General features: G+C 43.9%; 1 protein-coding gene across 4 annotated transcripts; it reads right to left on the bottom strand.

The window, feature by feature from the left end:
- Positions 1 to 3,501: 3,501 nt before the first annotated feature.
- WDR89 (WD repeat domain 89) lies at positions 3,502 to 21,302 on the bottom strand. 4 transcript variants are annotated; one of them, XM_080594035.1, is made up of 4 exons: positions 21,171 to 21,196; positions 12,710 to 12,949; positions 11,837 to 11,892; positions 5,163 to 6,824 (listed from the first exon to the last, which is right to left on the bottom strand). In XM_080594035.1, exon 4 carries the CDS (start codon positions 6,791 to 6,793, stop codon positions 5,624 to 5,626), a length of 1,170 nt encoding a protein of 389 aa, XP_080450161.1. In that variant the 5' UTR covers positions 6,794 to 6,824; positions 11,837 to 11,892; positions 12,710 to 12,949; positions 21,171 to 21,196; the 3' UTR covers positions 5,163 to 5,623. The 4 variants fall into 4 exon arrangements, with proteins under 4 accessions (XP_080450158.1, XP_080450161.1, XP_080450160.1 ...); XM_080594034.1 differs by lacking the exon at positions 21,171 to 21,196 and having other exon boundaries at positions 12,710 to 20,999; XM_080594032.1 differs by lacking the exons at positions 11,837 to 11,892; positions 12,710 to 12,949 and having other exon boundaries at positions 3,502 to 6,824; positions 21,171 to 21,302.
- Between the last annotated feature and the right edge of the window lie 132 nt (positions 21,303 to 21,434).

The raw sequence follows: 21,434 nt of genomic DNA, 5'->3' as shown, positions 1-21,434 counted from the left end.
ACATAAGTTTTAAATTTGTGTGTTCAGGTATAGTCGGTGTGCATTTTTTGAGGAAGTGTAGCATAGCAAATGCAACTCTCTGATCCTACTGCAAATCTACAGCTACACAAACCTTAAAAAAAAACACCAATACTGTACTTCATAGCAAGGGACATCCCACCTACTTCTCCCGATCTCTCACGTACCAGTCCTAAACTGACACAGTTCACCAAGGTCACTGGTGCAGTAAAGTCTTGAGGCTTCTTTCTTCAAATGGATCCCAAAAATTTTGCACCTGCATTCTCTGGACGCCCAAGTAAAATAATTTTAAACCAGTAGTTGAGATCTTCACGTATAAATAAAAGTTTCCATCATCAAAACAAGTCAGCCACAATTTCTCTCAAGTCACGGTGCCCAGCTCACACACGGACTGCTGTCCTCCCCAGCACTCCGCTGCGTGCTGCATGCTCTGAGATGCCAAAGAAACATCTTACGTTGCTGCCAGATTGAAACATGGGGATTATTTCAGAGGCACGTGCAGCTGGGCAGCCACTGACACCACAACAGAACCAGAGTTTGGGCCCAGAGTCCAGATTTCGTCCTCCCTTGCTCTGGATAGGATAAGCAGAGAAAAAAAACAGTGCAGGAAGAAATCATTTTTCCCTAAGGCAAGAGACATGAAATTGTGAATGCAAACTTGACAACATCCTGCAAAGAATAATATGTGGCAGGAATAATTACAATTTAAGGTACTGTAACATTTTACTAATTTATGCTTTCACTCCTTATATACCTGCAAGAATGGTATCAAACAAAAAATCAGAACAACCGCGCTAATTTATAGGCAGAGCTCTCCATCACTATGGAGAAGTCCGAATGAGGACTGAGTTACCGTCACTTCCAGCTTTCTTACCTGCATGTGTGTGTTTCTTGCTTTTAATCTGGGTCCAAAGTAGTGAATGTTGCCATGATTTGTGCTCCACTGGTAACTAAGAACTCCTGTATTAAAAACATCCAGAAAAGTGAAGTCTGCATTTGTGCTTCAGCTTTATTGCGTAATGTACTTTCCAGCATCAATAATAGCAGGTTTGGGATGCAACGGTCCTTTGGTGATCTGCTGAAATTGCGTATTTTTCTTTTAAACTTTTATTAAATATTTAACCTTCCCAAGTGATTGTTTTAAATTAGCGCAGAGAACTCTCTTGAATCCCTCCTCGCATTTCCCATTGCCAGTTCTGATTTCCTGTGGCAACGGCTGCTCGAGTGCTGCCTTTATGGGATTTTTATCAGCATCAAATCTTTATTCAGAACATGAGAGGGTGAGACTGAAATTGATATTGAATTGAAAAGAGAATGTGTTCCCATAAAAATATTGGTGTCGAAATTGCAGCAAGAGTATATAGAATCAAAGTGAAGAGTAATATTTTCTGTCACTCAGTTTCCAGAAAGGTAGAAATACTTTCAAAATACAGATCACAAAGGATCTAAAGGCATGAAGACGTACAGCTTGAAGAAATGCATGTGCTGAAATCGGAGTAGGACAGACCATGATGACAGCAGCAACTGAAGTTAACCCCGCTCCGCTCCCGTCAGCCCACCATTCCCCTGCAGGTTAGTAAACTGGTAGGGAAAACAAGAAGTTACCAAAGATCTTCACAAGATCAGGTTATCTGCAAATAATTCCGATAAGGAACCAAGAAGTGGAGCACAGTACAACAATGCCTGGCCCAGGGGAGCTGTGGCTACCCCATCCCTGGCAGTGCCCAAGGCCAGGCTGGATGGGGCTGGGGGCAGGGGTCCCTGCCCATGGCAGGGGCTGGAATTAGATGGGCTGTGGGTCCCTGCCAACCCAAACCACCCTGTGATTCTCTGTAACAGACATTTATAAACTCAGACTGAATTGCCGCCTCTGTCACCTCCCCGCTCGCTCTTTCCTTCCCCTTTTCCCTGCCCTGTGAAACACGGCAGCAGCAGCCCTGCTGCCTGGAGCCGTGAGAGGCTGAGAGCACACCCAGCCCTAGGAGCAGCTTCAGCCTCTCTTGCATGCTTCACTGGCAAATTGCTCATCCCAGGGACAAACAGGAACTGGCTTTTATGCTCGAAGGGTGTTTATATTGTGCATAATTTAGTGAAGGCCCTATCCTGCTTCCATCAAGCCGTTACACTTACTTCAAAGGCAGAAGGTCTGACTCTGTGGTGGAGCAGGGGCTGGCAGGGGCAAGCCTGCCTTTGCTGCCCCTCTCTCCCAGTCCAGACAGGCAGACACCAAACCACAACTCACTGCTACCCCCCAGAACAGACCGAGGAGCCAAACAACAGGAGATGTTTTTCATGGAATGGGGTGAAGTCATTCCAGATTAACAATGACAAACACAGACGAGCTTTGTGAGGTGCACCTGAAGTGTCGATTCTTTCACAAGCATAAAAGCTCTGCTGAATAACTGCAAATGACCACATCCCTACCAAACCCCAGCACACCTGGGCTGGGAGTAGATGGGCTGTGAGGTCCCTGCCAACCATTCTGTGGTTCTCTGGTTCTGGGAAGTTCACATGCAAGGAGCACGAGGGCTGGCAAGCCAGTGTTGGGTTTCACCTGCAGAGGAAAGAAGATTAAACAGAGAGGAAATTTAGGAACATGCTGGATGTGAGTAAATCTGTTTTCTTTCATGTGTTCACTAAATAACATTCCCCTGCTGCTCAGAAATATTGTACCATGGGTTTACTGTCACCTCTGAATAAAGACAGACACTTTTCTTCAGTCAGGTAATCTATCTGGATTTTTAATTTTCATTTACTGGAAAAAATCTGATCCTGCTTCCGGAATGATAGCTTCCCCCGGGGTTAAGCAATTAATACAACGCCAATTTCTGAATGCCTGCTACTTGCAGTTTCAATTATAAAGGTCAAATCTGTTTCTTAACAATACTGAAGTCAACTCACAGACATCAAAACTGACCTAAGAGTTGAAGTGCACCCAGACAAGTTAACCTGCCGCACTTCAGGTCTGTTATTTGTATGATTCCAGACACATTCTGCTTGTGCTTTAAGAAAGTTTCAGTTCACAAAAGCAAACGGCACTAATTAGTTGTTAGTGGATATTAATTTCAGGTTAAGTCAACACAAAAGAAAACTAAGAACAATCAAGCATTTTCAAGGGCAACACAAGCCCAAGTCTCCTGCCAGCTGCTGTGCTTTTGCAGGATTTTGAGATAAATACACACATTTTTCCCCTCCCACTGTTTGCAGAAGTCACGTTCATAACAGGGAGAACTTATCATGGCTTAACTGTGATGGTATGGATTTGTTGGATCAATTTAATATAGAAATTAACTACTGTGATGGGTATGGAATTGTTATGGATCAAATTAATATAGAAATTAACTTCAGAGAGAGGTTGCAAACTTCAAACATGGCAGTCCCGTAACTTCCATCTCCGCTGCTCTCACTGAGATACCGCTGGCAGCACACACAAATGATCTCTCAGACACTTCAAAGAAAGCACCCAAAGCGCTCTCTCTGCATTTCTACAACACATCATTTTATTCAAGAAGAAATCCTTACTCCACAGACTGTGTCAAAATACCAAGAAAAGGGCGGGTAAACACAAAAACCAAGCTGTACATCATACCTGCAATGAAATAGGTCTCGGAAAAATCCTTTAGCTTCCCACCTCCAACTGCTGGTGCTGGTACCAACCCACATCCACATCTGACCACTGAGGTGAATTCAGAGGGGTCTGAATCTTTTGGCCCACTCGGTTACAAAACCAATAGGTCCACAGAAACTGGCAATAACCTGTGACCAAGAGGAAAAGACACCTGAAAGGGCACATGGTACAGGTGAATCACAACCATGACACTGCCCAAGGGGTCTCAAAATAGCATGAAGTAATTTGGAAAGCAACAGACTCTGGTGATCTTTCATGTATAAGGATGTTGATGTAACTTGAATTTAACACAAGTTTAAAAAAAATAAAGTTCAGAGAGATGTGACTTCTGAATTGAAGCTGCACATTTAAATAACCAGCAGGAAGAAAAGCAAACTGAATCGCATCTTAATTACCAACAGGCAGACCCAGAACAACGATGGATGCACAGCTGTGGCTGGAGGGCATTAACAGCTTGCAAAACACACCATGTGGAAACTTGGTGCTTGTGTGTGAAGGGGATTCATTTCCATAGATAATTAAGGCATCTTCAGCACAGCCGTGACCGTACACTGGAGGTATCCTCTGTACTTCAGAAACAGTTTTTGAACTCCAAGCTCATCCTCCAAGCCTGGCATCTGACATTTATAACTTGTAGAAGAATCACCTGTCCAGGCTCACATGAACAAACCTCTCCCTTCTTTTGCCAGCTGTTCTGTAACATCACAATCCTTAAATACTCTTCTGCTGTTTCCAGTTGTGGCTCCCATATGTTCAATTCAATGTAATTACCACCCGAAATCTGACTGCAGCAGCGCTCAGAAGGCTGACAGTAATTGTGTGTGCAGAGCCAGATACACAGTTCGCAGGCTGCCAGGGGAGCAGAATAAGCAAAAAAAAACTCGGCCCTTTCAGAACTGGGCAATTTTTGCAACACTTAATAGCTCTTTGATGGAACACTGAAACAAAGCAGTCAGACGTATCACAGAGAGAGATGCATAAACTCTGCAAAGAGAACTATTTCTTAAAGGACAGGCACTGACTTCTAAAAGGCTTTGCTAAAGCTCCCCCGTATCAGTCTGTTACTCAGTAACTATTTTCAGAAGGCAGTGTCCCCTTTGGGTTTTACCATTCCCACCCAGCACATGACACTAGATGATTTCAAATGCAGGACTGGGGATTTTACGCATAACCGGTGTAACTATGCCCATTTTTAACTCGCTGAACATCTCCCATCTTCCAGGTGCGCCCCCTGAGATGCACTTACCAGGAAGAGTAAATGCTGCTGGGGAGATCCTTGGGTATTTTCATGCAGGAAATACGCCCTAAATAACACCAGTTTAAGACTTCTCATACACTTGAAAAAATTAGCTGTGTGGAATAGCATATTCCTGTTTGGTTGAATACATTTGTATCTTTGATATGGAAAAGATGGCTCTGTCAAGTGCTGCTTTATGAGCCTGTTACAAACCAGGAATATGACAATGCAAGAACAGGACTTATTTTCTGTTTCATCAAGAAGTAATTCCCTCCAGCGTTCAGAAGTGACATAAAATCTTTTAATATATTGAACAATTTCATTAAGTTCTCTGTAAAGAAAGAAAAACACAGCTTGAGATACAAAAGCTTTTAAGAACATGCCAGGGAATTTCACCGGGAAAGTAACAAATTATGCAAGCCACAGGCCTATATTACGCATTAAATATGTTGGCTGAGACATTAAACAACCATAAAAAAAAGTCTTTTTATATAACATGATTTAAGATCTATTGTTCAAGAACTAAAGAGCAAACATTTACTCTTTTCAGATTAATATTAGGATCTTTTTTTTTTTTAAAAAAACGGCATTCATCTGATGACTGATGTACATTCCCAAGCAGAATTCGAGCATCGGAGTTCTTTCCACAGAGCACCTCCAAATAAAACAACGGCCACGTATTGCCCAGGAGCCTAAACAAATGGAAGAACTCCACGGAGCAGGCTCCCATTTTCAGAATTTCACTTTTTCCTGCTCTTGAGGGAGCTGTTGTGAACTCTGACTCTCTTCTGCACAGAGGAAGCAATCTTCATAGTCTCTTTCTTTGTGAGGGACCTTTCCACAGCTCCGGGCCTCCAGAGCAGCAGCTGAGCATCCTCTCCGCCCGTCAGCAGCGACTCGTCTGCCAGGTTCCAGCAGAAAGAGCGAACGGTGGCAGAGTGTCCTCCACAAAGGGTGCCCACCAGGCTCAGCCCATCAGCGCCGCAGCTCAGCAGGTGAATTTTTCCTGTTGATGTTCCTCCAATAAGAAAGAGTTTGTCTGCCTTTTCGTGGTACACACCACCTACCAGGTAATTTAAGCTGTCATTCTCAATACAGACCGTGTCTCTGACGTCCAGAATGCGCAGCAGAGTTATGGGCTCTTCAGTATCTAACTGAGCAAGGTCCCACCAACAAAATCCCTCGTCATGTGTCATGCAGTAGATCTGTTCGTAACCTTTCCCGGACCAGCCAATAAAACTTATCGATGAATCTGAATTGCAAGTTGATATCAAAGCATCATCTTCGTTGTCCTTGTTGATGTCAAACACATTAACCAAGCCATCAGTTGACCCGGAAACTACCCAACTAGGTTTGACAGGATGAAAACAAATTTTGGTGACATCATCATTGTGACTTTCAGAATAGACTCCCAAGGGTTCTTTAGTCGTGCTGGCACAGTCCGTGTTGCCTCTTGCATCCCAAAACACCAGAAACGTATCCTTTTCAACCTTTTCTGTTCCAGCACAAATTATGAGATCACTGCAATTGATATCAAAACTGATAAAGACGTTGGAAGGATAGCCACTAAATACCTGCACAGCCTTCTGAGTTGCTAAACGGATATCCCAACATTTTATTGTGCCATCGCTGCACGCAGAAAACACCAGGCTGTCACACGTGTGCGCAAATCTGACTCCATTAAGCATCCCAGGACGGCTACTGTACTCCCGCAGGAAGTTTAATGTTTCTCTGTTGTATAGCCTAATGGACTGATTGGAACACGAAACTGCCACGCAGCGACTGCTCTCAGACGGGGCAGAGCGGGAAACGTCTATGTCCAGTAAGTAGGCGGGTTCCTCCCTCAGCACAGACCGCTTCGCTATGCGCAGACGAGCGAGCTGCTCCTCAATCTTCTCGAGTGCAGACATCTCAAATGCTGTTCCTGGGGTTGTCAGAAATCTGCAATAAATAAAACCCAAGATGAGTTTTAATTATAAAATTCTGAAATATTAGCTTTAAATATATATATGAAAAAGTTTCTTGCACAAAGGTAATGTATGAAATCAAATCTGATTATCCTGATACTCTGCCTACAACTTCATTTACAGAAACAGAAAACCAGCACGGGTTTCCCAAGTAAAGGAGCTCAGTCTCTCCTGACTGTAAGCACTACATCATATAATCCCCTTCCAAGATTACATAGTCTGTTTGTGAATGTTTTAAGAGTCATTTAGCTACATTTGCTTTATTGTTTTTCTGAGGTAAACAGCAAAGCGATGTTCCACAAGTGGAAAGACAAAGGCATCATCACCACCTGAAGAACAATTCTGTCTGCTAGCAGGCACAGCTCACAAACAACCCCACCAGGACAACCGCAAAGACTTCCTGGGTCAACTTCTCTGCTGGGAGCCACACAAAGCGTAGGCATAGAACAAAGCAAAATTAAGAACTATAGCCTGAAATGGCCAGATGAGATAAACTGTACAAGTGCTCAGGTGCCCAATGACACACACCAACACCAGTAAGCATACCATGGACCACCTAGACGGGCGGCAGGACACCACCACAATTCACAGAAGCTGAGCACCTTTGGCATTTTTGTCAATTCTCCTAAGAGCCCACACATGTTCTGGGACTCCTAAAGAAAAAATGCATAGCCTTTTTTTTTTTTAGCGCAACTGGATATGAAAAATCTTTCCTTCAGAGGCAGCTCTTCGTCTGGCATTACTGAATTCTTCTAGAAACAGACAGTATTTCAGTGATATACAGAAGTATAAAATTTTACAAAGCAAAAACAACATTCAAGCATATTCTCTCAGTCCTCACATATAAAGAACGTGGAGTCCTTGGGAAAATAAAAGTCCTCCTTCCTGCAGCACAAAGGAAAACTTAATTCTGCAACTGCGGTGAAGGCTTCCATCCGTTTAGAGTCAGAAAAAGTACTGAAACATTTCAATTGACATGGAGCACTTACCACCACAAACAGCAGGTGGTTTCAGACCCTGTGTTCTGAACCTTATCAGGGTTCACAAACTTTGACCGTTTTTCAACAAAAAGATGTAGCTGGGGCATGGAAAGGAGGCATAACCATCCACATGGATGATTCCTGTTCAAACTACAGGGTCAATTAGACTGCTCTTTTGCATTAAAAAAAAAGGAATCAGAGTAAGTTCGGGGGGTCAACTCTGAAGTTCTCACTTGTACAGGTATTTCAGCTAACGTAAATGTGGGTAAAGCAGTGTTCAAAAATCTCCTTATTGCCTTAAGAACCAGGCCAGTGCCCAGCACATACACAGATGGATTCTTCTTGAGAATGTCCAGTTAGAAACCAAAGAGAACTCAGGCAGGCCAAAATGCAGGAAGAGATCCTCCAACTTTTCCAGCTGTCCTATCTATTTTTTCTCCCAATTCTTCAGGCTGGATTTTTAGGGATGGAACGAGCAAGTTGCCACGATTCCTTGGTCTTGGCAAATCATTTTAATGTTCCAAGAGAGACCAGCAACAAAGGAAAAGTTGCCATGACAAATCTGCTTTTTTTTTTTTTTACCCTGTTGTTGGTAGTTTCAAGGTTCTACTTTCCCTGCTCCTGTTAGGCACATACAGATATTCATCACACCGTGTGACAAATGAGCAAATTCTTAAAAAACAGCTTAAGTAGGCACACTCATAAAAGCTTAATTCCCAAGTCACAAATAATGTGCCGAGACTATTCAACTTGGTAATATCCCGACAACAAGGTCCCAGGTTAATCTCCTACATCAAAGCTGCTTTTCAGAGCACATCAAGAAGTAATTTTTGCCATAAAATGCAGACATCCTGTGGAAACTCCTTTCCCCTCCAAGAAGAATTTCAACATGTTTTCTGGCATTAGCCCGCGTACAACCTACCCAAGAAGCCTACTTCTTACCCACTTTTCCTGGTCTGTCCTCAAATGGAACAAGCTTTTAGCAGAACCAAAAGCAGACCGCTGTCAAACGCTGCTTGCTCAGCTACATGCAAGGCTAAGGCCCAATTTTATCTGGATTTGTTGAACTTCACTTCTGAAAAATCACCATGTAGCACTGTACAGTGTTTTTGTCAGGCTAATTAAAGTACCTCAAAGATCATAACACGATGTCAAGAGACAAAATTGCAAGAAAATTACAAAACTATTAAAATTCCATGTAAATTAATTAAAAAATAAATTTAAAAATTTAGAACATTTTATTATTAACAGTGTTATTAATAATGTCAACTTTTACTTAATCTGAAGAATCCAATCAGCCTGAAGAATCACAACAGAAGCTTCCAATAAAATGCAGTTTCCAAGCAAGTGCTTGCATGTGGAGAAAGGAGTTTTTATAAACAAGCTATCATGCACTGCCATGCTTACAGAAAATTTGGGGTGGGGTCTGTAAACTTTGTTAGAAAAAGGCACTTTTCCAGACCGACCGAAGCTTCAAGCTCAAAATATTGAGACCTTTTTCTATACTCAAAAGGCCAAGTAAGCTCAGACACGTTCCTGACAAACGCTGTCCATTTGGAAAGAAGGCTGCAGTTGTTCAATATTACCGGCTGTGATAGAGGAAGATTACTCAGGGAGCAGCTTCTGCAACTCTCATGTCAGGGCTTTGACGTCAGAGGAGGGTGAGGGAATTCTGCAGGTTCTCGGAAGTTGTGAAAGGCCAGACTGCAAAGCCATGTTTCATTCAGATTTAATAATACTCGCTGGGAAATAAAATTAGCCCAAGATAGCTCCTAAGCTTTCACTCCCAAATGACGCAGGTACAGCTAGGTTAAAGTACCAGCAAACGCTCTTCATATTTTCCAGATAGATGTGCAATTTATATATCATCAGGAGGCTGGAGGGTACAGTTCTCAATCCTATTTCCACTGCAACGACTAAGAAGCTGTAATAGTGCATTTGATGGCAGCCAGGTTTTTGCTAAAAACCCCAGAAAATGTCTGCCTGAGCAAGAAAGTCTTCAGACTATTATGAAATTGTGATTGAAGGTTATATAAACAGCTCATGCTCAAACTTCAGGGTGTAGCTGCCAGCCCTTCCTCTGCAGGAGGGGAAGTCGCTGTTGTATTTTGATGGGAAAGTTTAAATGGCAGGAATAGGATCTCTGTTAAATTTATGAGACAAATAGGAAACAATGGTCTTCCAAACACAATAGGAGATAACTAAGCATTGGAGTGCTGCCACTTTCAGAGCACACACTGCTCTGCGCTGCAGGAGGGAAGCACGCTTAGCCTAGCGCACTCTGACTTCGACAACCCTGGCACCTGGTTTGGGTCAGTCACCGAGCAACCTCCTGCAAGGTCAGCCTCTCCGCAGCGTGGCACGGTTTGGACACGGCACAATCACCAATCACAGGGATCAGTTTCACAAGCTGTAGGGCTCAGAGGCTGTGCAGAAGAGAGCTTGCTCTTCAACTGCTCCTGTCTCAGCAGGAAAGGGAGAGAGACCTTGGAAAAAGAAGAGTTTTTGGCTGGTGCTCTGGGCATAAGGCAGTCAATTAAATTCAGGTTCTTCCCTTATTCCAACTCAGTGGCCCACAGTCTGGGCCTACCAAGTACAGTCTTACCACAGACAAAATGCAGTGCTGTTGACGTGCCAGGAAAGCAATAAATACCACGTGCATTTACACAAGTACATGCACTGGCTGCAGCGTCTGGCTATCGCCAGTCACCTGCTCCTGAAACAAGCGCCCACCGCCATCCACAGTGGTGCCACTCCTCATCTGTAACTGCTGCTGCACCCCTCACCTGCACCCCGAACAAGGCAAAGCCACCCTTTAACTAAACCTCTCATTTTGTCTGAGCACGTACTGCTGGGCTCTTTGTTTACCACTCCAAACATCACAGTTTAAACTCAAGCCAACAGGCTCCCAAGTCCTTTATAATCCAAAAAGCTTTTGAAAAAATAAATCAGCAATTCATAAGTAATTTTCCTTCTCCTTTTAGTTTTGCACATGAGATGCTGTGAAATTGCATAGGTCTCAATTCTGAAAGGGAACATTAGCTCAACAGCATATAGGAACATAAAATTACCTCTGAAAACCACCACGGGAAACGTGGAAGGAATGGAACTTCGCCTCAAAGATTTAGCCAATACACGAGAGTAACTTGTAAGAGAAGAGAAGCGCGTAATAAAAATGAAAACAACCTGTAGGTTTGGCAATCTTCTCTGCAGAGGTCAAATACCAAAAATAGCAAGGGATTTGAACAGCAGTAGATGAAATCTTGCACTGCTCTTTCCTACTATAAACAATGCAAAGAGGCCCTCCCTTTATTTTTATGATTATTGAAAGTTCAAGAACAAATGAGGAATAAACCTGAAGCCCTGGACAGTGAAGGCAATTCACGCAGGCAAAGCTACGTGTGCTTTGCGGGTTTGTTTTAAAATGCAAAGCACAGCGTTGGTGGAGGAGACGCATTAGCACGCTGCACTTCACTAATGCAAAACGTCTTCGGAGACCTCTCCTCGCTGGCACCACTTCACAGCAGAAGATGGATCAGCCAAACGATCTAAGCGCTGAGGGGAAGCGCAGAAACCCCATCAGGCATGCATAATTTCTGCAGGATACAAGCTCCCGTGGCTGATTTTGTTATTTTTACCAAAGCAGCAAGATAAGGTGTTTTTCCAGCATTCCCACAGAGCCATTTTTAAGGCAAAGAGAACAGCATTCAGCCCACCACGCAGGAAGGGAATAAGATGCACAAGAGGCTATACTGAAGTGCAGAGACAAGATGTAAACTGCCAGAATTATTTCATCCTTTCATATCAGCTACGTCTAGGTTCCAAATAAAGCATGGCAAGGAAAAACTCCTCAATTTTGCATCTGTAGCACAGAGAAAAATATTACATCAAGGGAACAGAAAGTAGGAAAAGAGATAAAAATGACTGCCCAAGTCTATGAAAAGAACAAAAAACCACAGCAGAGCTAATGAACTTTCTGCATCCCATGAGCTCAATTTCATCCTACCTTCCCTCCAACACAGACTTCAGGGCTACAATCCTGTTCAGGAATGGAATCTGTAGCTGGGACAGAGAACCAAGGACATAGCCTTAAATACCAGTACTGCTGAGAGGAAAAAATATGAATCAGAATGAGGAGAGAGCAAAGGGAAAATGTCACAGGAGCTCCCTGCTTTAGGCTTTAAGAATTAGCAACAACAGAAAAGGAAACTATAGCATCTGCGTACTCATCTTTGGAGGGCATAAGCAAACGTTCATGGCAATACAGGAACAAAGCCTCTTTTTCAACTATACCAGATATCCACAGAGAGAACAGCTTTTGGATTTGACTAAGCTTGATTTTAAAAGCAGAAATCAAAATCCACATTTTGAATATCTCCATTTTTTTTGAATATCTCCATTAAAACAAAACTTTTGAGTAAGTTTGTTGGTGTAAGATTTTGCATTCAAAATAGTAAAACCTATTCTGATTTTGTATCCAACACTACAAAAATATGGGGGAGGCAGGTGAAGATTTTAAAAATTTAGGCATGCCTTCAGGTTCAAAGTACAATGAATCAGTATTTAAACTTCAGTGACTGAAAGCTTAATGATAAAAATTCATGAACCAAGAGAAAATTTAAGTGTAGAACAACCCGATATCCACTGGATGGACAAATAAATGTAAAAATAATTTAAGTCAGAAAACATTATACAAATTGTAAAAATGCTCAAATTATTTATTTTGACTTCAAATTTACATCAAAGTTACTAAAATCTGATGCTCAGACAGCTAAGCTACCTACTCCAGAACATGTATCAGCCCTTATTCCAAATAAATTTGAGGGTTTTCCATTTTTAATCTTCTCTGTTTATCTGCTCCCATGCCATTGACACAGACCTACTAACAGAGAGGCAGCAAAGTGAGCTCTCTGCCACCAAACTCAAGCTCAGGCGAGCAGCTGGATCCAATGGAGATCTGATCATCCAGGGAGGTTTCCTAGAAGTGACCTCACCAGGCAGAAGCTGTAACTGCATCCATGTGTTGAGGTGGTCCAGCAAAAGGAGAAGGCTGAGTAACAGGAGGATAGGAGATGCTCTCTTTTACTTCTTGGCTCCTCCCAGACCAAGCTGAGGGATGCTGCGGCAGAAGCAATCCTATTTTAGAAAGGCAGATGCAAAACATTCCCAAGGAAAGGTTAAACTGCAGACAGATATTGTTACCGGGACATTTATCTTACAAATGATATATTTATTCTCCTTCACTTTACTTTTGGAAACAACGCTGTATGTAAGAACTCCCTGCGAAGGCAGATCTACGCGTGAATTGCACACTCACAGCCTCTGAACAGGTGAAACTCCACAGCCTCAGAGGGATTCCAGGGGACAGGCAAGAGCTGCCAGGAAAATCATCCTAGTGCTGGGCCCTGGTGTTTGGACCCGAGCAAACATCCAAGGTAAGCTCATGCCCACAGCTCCTTCCTTCTCCCCCAGGCACAGTCAGCACCTGAAGTGCCCTCTAGCCCAGCACGCACACAACACCTGTGGTGAAGCACCCACATCACCTTCTAAAACAAGAGAAACTGTCCAGCAGGGAATCGCAGCTGGTTCTGTGTCACCGACCCTTTCTCTAACAACCTCTCACCCAGGGAGGGACGTGGGGTGCCAGCTGACACCCACAGGCAAACCACAGGGCTGACGATGTGCACCCAGCAGCTCCCGCAGCCTGCACAGTCCGGGTGCTGTGCTAACAGCAGTGCTCACAGCTCCAGGGCACGCCTGGCAGCTCCCAGCTTCACAGCGCAGTGCCTTCGTGTCCCGGTGCCTGTAACACCACCACGGCTATTCAGCCAGCCCGCTGCAAACCTCGAAGGGAATCCAAGTCTCAGCCTTGTGTATTTGTGCTTTTCTCCAACCACAGCAACCATAGAGAAGTCATTTCCTTTCTCCTGTGAGCACCTCCCACTGCAGACACTTTTCGTAACCACCAGCACAGGGCAGGGGAGAGGGAACTCAGCCCTCTGCACAGAGCCAGCAGCGCTGGTGCAAAGCAGACGCGCGGGGTGTGATGTGCTGCTGGGTGCAGCGTCACGTTTGTCTCTGCTCACACTTCCACAACACAACTGTTATCAGCCACGAGAAGGTCCACAGCTTCCTCTGAATTATTTCTCACCTGCCTTCTCACTAACAGTTTTCTTTTGTTAAAGGACACAGCAAGGTGTCTGACTTGGCACCAGAGTTACGCACCAAGACGGCCATCTCACAAGGAAGGAAGACAGAAGTGATGCTATTTACCTGAGTGGAAGTCTGGATTTGGACAAGACCTTGGCCTTCGAACACTTGCCAGTCCTGATCCTAGAAGAATAGCTTACTGAGGAGTTCCCAACAAACTGCAACATTCACTCTTTCCTTTCTTAATCAGTGAAACAAAGATTGCATTTGCCTACTTCATAATAGTCAGGTACGGAAGCCTGAGTAAGTGCAGCCAGCAGCAAACTTTCAAAGAAAAGCCTTGTTCTGAACATCTGTGCTACCAGATAAAACGCAGGAGTCACAGTAATGCTGCGATGCACTCTCCAATTCCCCAGTCAAGGAGTGCTTCAATGTCCTTTCAAGTCTGGGATCACAGCACAGGGCTCTAGGAGCGATGACTTTCAGTGCCATTTTAAACCAAACAAAACCACCACACAAGCAGGCAACCCCAATGATCCACCCTACAGGGAACGGCAGAGAGAAAAAATTGTGCACCTGCATGAATATTTCAGTAGCTCGGAAACAAGAGCATTTATTTCCCTTGAATTAGGTACTGCCACTTGCCTCATATGAGAAACTGGAAATAAGAAGAGCCTTCCCAGGGATTAGTAAATTCTGCTGAAATTCTTCCAAGGAATTTGTTTCTACACCACAGGAAGCCTGGGAAATTTCAGCCTAAATTTAGCAGCAACCAGAATAAAAGGATATAAAGAAACTTAGCTACGGCAGGAAAAATAGCTCTTGCTACCACACATCAGTGCCAAAATACCTATAATAAGATAAAATGCTTTATTTACCAGGGTATTTTAGAAGTTCTTTCACAACAGTAATTTAGCTTAAGTACATACATGCATCAAAACACGAGGCTATTATGCTTTCAGGATACTTTTCTTAAAAAAAAAAAGCTCAAATCAGCTACTACAGCTCACATCTTCACTAAGGATGCTGCCGGTGAACCGATCAGAAATATTCCCCTAGAGGTGCAGACGTGGCCCGTGTTGTCCAGGCAGGACTGATGTGTGTGACAGTGTGACACCACGCTGCCGACACCGCTGCGCCCAGCTCTAAGGTGCATTGTGCAAGCTCAAACTGCAGAGCCTAAGCGGGGGAATGGCATCTCCTTGTTTTCCTCGTTTGCTTCCCCAGGAACGCGCAGCTCCCTCAGGCATCCTCCCCAACCACATCCTACAGCTATTCAGCTAATCCAGAACACCACCACTCCGAGATGATTTGTCAGAGCCTCTCCAGCATCAAAGCAACAGGAGAAAGCGAAGATCCTTGCATGCCCGTGGCAGCTCACAGGCTGTCAGTTTCCAAAACATGCCCTTTGTGCAGAGCCTGGCAGCTGGCAGGCTCTGGTGAACCATTACCATGCTCTAAGCTCAATTTTCAATGCGTTGTAGCGGACAAAAGGAAAAAGAGGCCATCTAAGCGACAACAGTGGGATGGAAGAGGCTGAAATAAAAGGTCTTGGAGCTATGTTGACACTATCCTGTTGAAGAGAATTTACCTCCCAGTCTCCATATAAAAGATGCTGAAGCATCAAGTGTGCTGGCAAATCCCAACAAAAACTACATGCTTTTTACAACCAACGAAGGAAATTTTTACTTTCCAGAGACCCACAAAGACCTTTCCAGCATCTTCAGCGGAAAACGTTGCTCCAAAACAAGACAAGGAAAAAAGGCAAGTCAAAAGTTTCATGCATTTTAATAACCCCGCTCTCAAGCCCTACTTGTTCTCAACGCTTTAGTCACTCCAAATTTTGCAGGGTCACGGCAGGCTGCCAGCAGGACTCATTGCTGAAGCCAATCTCTTGATAACTAAACTGTAATCAAGTGCAGAGGAGGACGGGTTAGATGATCCAGGGAATGGACTGTTTGTTTTACAAGACGTAGCTGGGATACTTTGCCTTGTATAGCTTGGCAGAGACAGAGACTCTCACAGAAAGGGCACACGATCACTATCTCCACATACATCAAAGGAATAAGTGCTGGGTAGGGAGGGGAACTGCTCAAGAACAATACTGGCACAACAATTTAAGACTATAAACTGACCATAAATAAAATTTAGAGCAGAAATTATAATCAAGTTTAACCGTCAAGAGTTTCCAACTGAAACAGCGGGGGCAAAAAAGTCTGGCTGACTTTATCTACTTTTATAGCCTCGTCAGCCTGGCACCTACAGCCATCCCCGCACAAACAGGAAAGCCGACTGAAAAGCGAGCAGCTGCGAGATAAGCAGGCTCATCATTTCTTTCTGGAGGACACCAAATTGCCTGTCAACCAGCAACAGTTGCTCACAGGGAAGTTCGGAAGCGGCACTAAACCCGCACCAAGAGGGTAGGCAGGCACACAGCCAGCACCCAACTTCCAGCTGGCGATGGGTTTCCCTCCCCAAGCCCTCGAAATTGTTGGGACAAGAACCCAAGGGCTTGAGCGTGCCCCCCAAACAGCCACACGCAGCCAACCCCATGGAGCTGGGGCTCCCAGGGCGTGCAGGATGTGTTATTTCGCACTCAGCCCGCTTGATGTCACCCATGACCACCAGTCAAGCAGCTCCATCAATCAGCGCCCACAGCTCGGCTCTGGACCACGCAGTTCCACCGGAGAGCGCTTACTCTTCTCGTTACTTCTTTGTATTCCTCCACTCTTTTTATCTGTTTACGATAAGCTGATCATCTCCTCGACAGAGTGATATTAAAAAGAAACAAAAACTAAATTTACACTGTAAGACATAGGAAATAACTCTGAAGTACTACAAGCAACAGCATTTAGTTCCCAACTTTTTTCCCTTTTAAAAGCCAAAGATCCTCAAATGAGGACATAAATCAAAAAAAAAAAAATCACAGCTTTCATTTATGGCTGTGAAGCCTCTAAAACCTGAAAAGAACAGCTCAAATTCAACTGCGCTGTGGCTTTTTCTTTCCCAAATCAGACTAAGCTGCAGACTGTTTTGAAGTCTCGTTTTGTGAAATCGATTCGTAGCTCTTGGTCTTCCAGACTTTGCAGAACTGCAGAATGCCCTGAGGTGCAAGGGACCTAACAAGGATCACAGAATCCAACTCCTGGACAACAACCCTGATCCAGATCTGGTATTTCCAACCAACACACGAAGTAGCACACACAAAATAAGTGATTTGTACGTGTGTATTTGTTCTTTAAGCATCCCAGAAGTATGAAGTCCAGAAACACCCATCGCTATATCTTCTGTTATGACAGGGGGGAGGAACCATGCCCCTCTCCATCTGAGAGGCTCACGTTTGGGTCGCACAAACGCTACTGAAGCAAAGGTATTCGATACGCATACCGTAGTATTATTTACCTTAGATATTAAAGCACTTAAATGCATTTTTCCTTAAATCCATTTTTACCTTTCAAAAATCAGGTGATTTACCTCCTGGAGACATACCAAGTAAACTAAAATAAGCTAAAATCAAATTAACTTACCTCAAAAAATCCCCCACAAATTGTTTTAAAAGCTTGAGTAAGTCAGGTTTGGTCATAAAAGACCTGTATGATTCTAAACAGGAATTCCTGCTCTCCCAGCCATCTGCTCGTCCCTTCTGATTCCACAAGGGAACAACAGCACTTAACTCCAGTTCTCAACCATTCCCACAGCAACAAACCTAAGTACACGCTTATTACTAAAAGATCCCCAAATTATTGAAAAATCTTCAGCATCTGAAGCTTCCTATTTCCAGGTACTGCCACCGTAACTGCAGCTAGCAAGCCATCTGCCAATTTCAGTTTACTGCTGGCTTGTCAGTTCACCCATTTAACTGCTTACCAACCGTACAGCACTTTTACATCTTACTTTTAATGGGAAGCTAAGCAATGGGAAAATTTTGCCTAGGAATAACAGGCATGAGGGAAAAAGATCACAATAGTTACGTCTAGCTGCAGAAAGAAATGAGTGAAAAGTTGCTGACAACTCAAGAACAAAGATGAGATTCTGCTGAAAAAAATACCAGTAGTGGCTACAGATATTGACCATATGTACATTCTTCCATCTTAAAGCAAAATGAAAATGCAAGGAGACATTCAACATTTTCAAATTGCATCAGTGTTATACACAAGCACAGTATAGCAAAAAAAGTAATCTTAAAGCTTTTTTTTTTTTTTGGAAGTCAGTTAGTTCAATCCAGTGTAAGAACTGAGCACTTTAATGCACCTCTGCTTTTTCACAGCTTCAGTTGCTGTACCAGGAAAAGGGTTTCCAGAATCCTTTAATTTTGCAGTGAGTTCTCATTTACCAGAATAGCTGAAAAACTAGAGAATGAAAAAATAGCAAGCATCTTTACAAGGGCACAGTGAAGACTGAAAAACAAGAAGTCTCAAATAAAACCAATACGGACTAATAGGTTTGAAAATATTTTCTTTCCTTCATTTGTTGCAACTTTTAGTTTGAAAGTAAACATTAAGGTCACCTCAAAACATTTTCATTTAAAAGGGCAGATAAATCTACGTAAAAGCCTGTAAAGGATATAAACTGCAGTACAGATGGTTTGTCTTGCAAAGGAAATCAGACTTGATAATGCAATAGTCCTCCTGGACTTGAACACCTGACATAATGAAATAACCAAAATTTGCCAGATTGAAGAGTTTTTAAGAAAATATTAATGTGAACTTGTCAAAATGGGCAGCTGCATAGCTAGATATGCTTCCTTCCACTACTTACAAAATATTTTGAATGTTGAAAATGCTTGAATATCCCCTACGACCTAGAAACGGGATAGAAAACATTCTAAAGAACATTCAGACATTCAGAACAGCCTAACGAAACTACTCAGTACTTGTCCAGCAATTGAGCCAGTGTTATAGATTGGCTTACTTTATTTTTCCAGTGAGCTGTCTGCCCCCATTTTTTTTCTTCTCACCAAAATATTTTTAGTCAAAACTCACACCAAAATATCAGCTAAGACAAAGTATGTCATAGAAGCATTTCATCCAAATTACTGACATTTGAACTAAAGATAAGATTTCAGCGTCAGGCATCCTTCACTCCCAGTCTAAAGCTTTATCTAACAAAGCAACAATCTTCTACATACAATTTCATAATCTTCCCTCCTCCCATTTGATTTAGAAGGTAATACAACACTCCAGAGTTGGTCAGGTCCATGCATCACAGTTACCTTCGAACCTATTTAACCCGAAACGAAATGCTCTAAGCTTATTTTACAGACTGCGCTGATAATGTCCACCTCTACGTGCTGACTGCACCAAGCCACAGGTCAGCAAAGTGCCCTTCAGCCTGCGCTGAACCAGCAATAACACCGCTTGGTTTGGAGGTGCATAGGGCTGCAGCTCAGCTCTTCCTTCCTGCAGCTTCAGGAGGAAGGAGCAGCCTGAGTAGCTTAGAGGGGAGGAAAAGGGAAGGAAAAGGTGACAAAAGGAAATAAGCGAGGACAATACAGCAGCAAGATTTATATAAGCTTGTGTTAAAGGAAAAGAGACAGTGCAGCAACATAAGCAGGGGAAGGAGCTAAGGGAGAAGTTGATAGTGGGTCGGGCTAAAACCTGAAGAGAGCAAAGACACATCTGAGGCTGAACTTCCTAACCCCACAGAACTAAAGGCAATGCACTTTTCCTGCCTGTCTTACATCCTCCGTTGTCCAGCTCATGCCTAAAATGCTTTCCAGTCACAAAATGCACCTACGTCCAAAACCTGGACAGACCAAGTCTCCAACTCACAAGTCTCAACACTTTTTTGTGACTGGTGTGAAGCCCTCTAACAGAGCTGTCATTGCACCGGAGTTGCTGACCCACACAGATGTCTTTCACCCACCAATTAAGATGGTGCCCTAGAAGTCTGCACTGGTAAATTTACATCAGCATGGCAGCAGTGATTTCCTCCAGCTTTGCTTTTTTTCAGAAAAGCTCAGAAATCACGTTGTTTGTACAGTTACAGTAAAAGCATGCCAAGGCTGCATAGCCCAGCTGGGAATTGCTACCAGCACATAATGACAGCAGTCATTTCACACAAGACCTCCCTCCCACACAGTCAGTACAGACCAGACCTTGGGGTTGCCCAGCAAAAGGACCCTTGTTCCCAAGACTGATGCAGAAGAAAAAAATTAAAAAATCATCTTATACTTACGGCATTTAAAAAGCTACTGACCAGGCCCCACATCACTGCCTACACACAGAGCATGCTAAAGAGACCACGTCTACCTTCCCTACAGGGCTGCTCCCAGCCCCCATAAAAAGATATTCGGAGGAAAATGTAAGAAACTACCCTGTTTTCTAACTTTTCAATAAACAGAAACCTACATGTAAGCTTTAAAGAAGCACTCTGTAAAATCAGCACATAGAAAGCAATTCTCGGGATACACATGAACAGAAATCTTTTTGGTTATTCTGTTGACGATTACAGTTACCCTACAGGAGCTGCTTTGTGCCCGCATTTCACTGCATCTGATGACTACCCTCCAACAGAAAATTCAACTGAAATATTAAGGAATAAAAGGCATAAACACGGCTTAATTGCCAGAATAAACTTTTTACAGACCCAAAACGTGGCATACTAAGAGAAGATCTCACATTTCTGGATCCTTCTGAATATAAGTTTGTAGTGAAAGTGAATTTGGAATGATAGTGTTATAACCGTGATAGTCCTTAACATGACTCAACATTAACAATTCCACTCCCGATATTCCACAGGAAAAAGTTCAGTTTTGTAAGACAGTGTATTTCAAAATACCCGTTGGTTATACAAATCATCATGCAAGGGCATAAACATTACATCTTTGACAGTAGTTTAAGTACTCTTTTGCTCTTCAAGAACAGAAAACGAGTTTCTTCCCCCTTTTTCCCCCCAAAGGTAAAAAAAAACTCTGGCAGGCTGGGTGCAGCCTCGGGTCAGAGCCCCCCTCAGGACACCTGGAGCTCCCCAAAACAGCCCGGGCTGTGACAGCCCCCCCGAGCACCGGCACGGACACGCATGGTTTTATTCACAGGACCTCAACAGCACGGACACCAGCGCTACCACACAGCTAGAGAAGAGCTCGGGCTGAGGGAAGACGAGAGGCAGCGCTGCCCCGGGACCTCTCCCCCGTCGCCCCTCCGCAGCGTCCCCACCGCCTCCCTCAGCGCCCCCCCTCCGCCCCTCACCTCGGCGCACGCGGCGAGCCCCGCCCGCTGCGAGCCCCGCCCCCGCAGCCCTCCCCGGCCACCCCATTGGCCGCCCCGCCCGCCCCGCCGGCCGCCATTTTATGCGCTGGGCGGCGGGGCGGGAAGTGATGCGCAGGAAGGGGCGTGTGGCAGGTGGGGGAGCGCCGCCATTAGGTGGCATTGGGGCGGAGCGGTGCGCACCTCGGGAACCTCTGAAAAAAAAAAGAAAGTGACGTGTTTTATAGGGCTAACGCGTCATCCTAA

This window comes from Anser brachyrhynchus (assembly GCF_964034855.1).
Source record: "Anser brachyrhynchus genome assembly, chromosome: 5".
Classification (NCBI taxonomy): Eukaryota; Metazoa; Chordata; class Aves; order Anseriformes; family Anatidae; genus Anser; species Anser brachyrhynchus.
Note: the sequence above shows the minus strand (reverse complement) of the source record. Positions and strands in the feature narration are given on the sequence as shown.

Coding starts and splice junctions, on each gene's coding strand:
- WDR89 (XM_080594032.1), bottom strand. CDS start 21,268: ATGGCGGCCGGCGGGGCGGGCGGGGCGGCCAATGGGGTGGCCGGGGAG. Junction 6,825..21,170: donor GGCTCGCCGCGTGCGCCGAG/GTGAGGGGCGGA, acceptor TATTTATTGCAG/ATTTCTGACAACCCCAGGAA.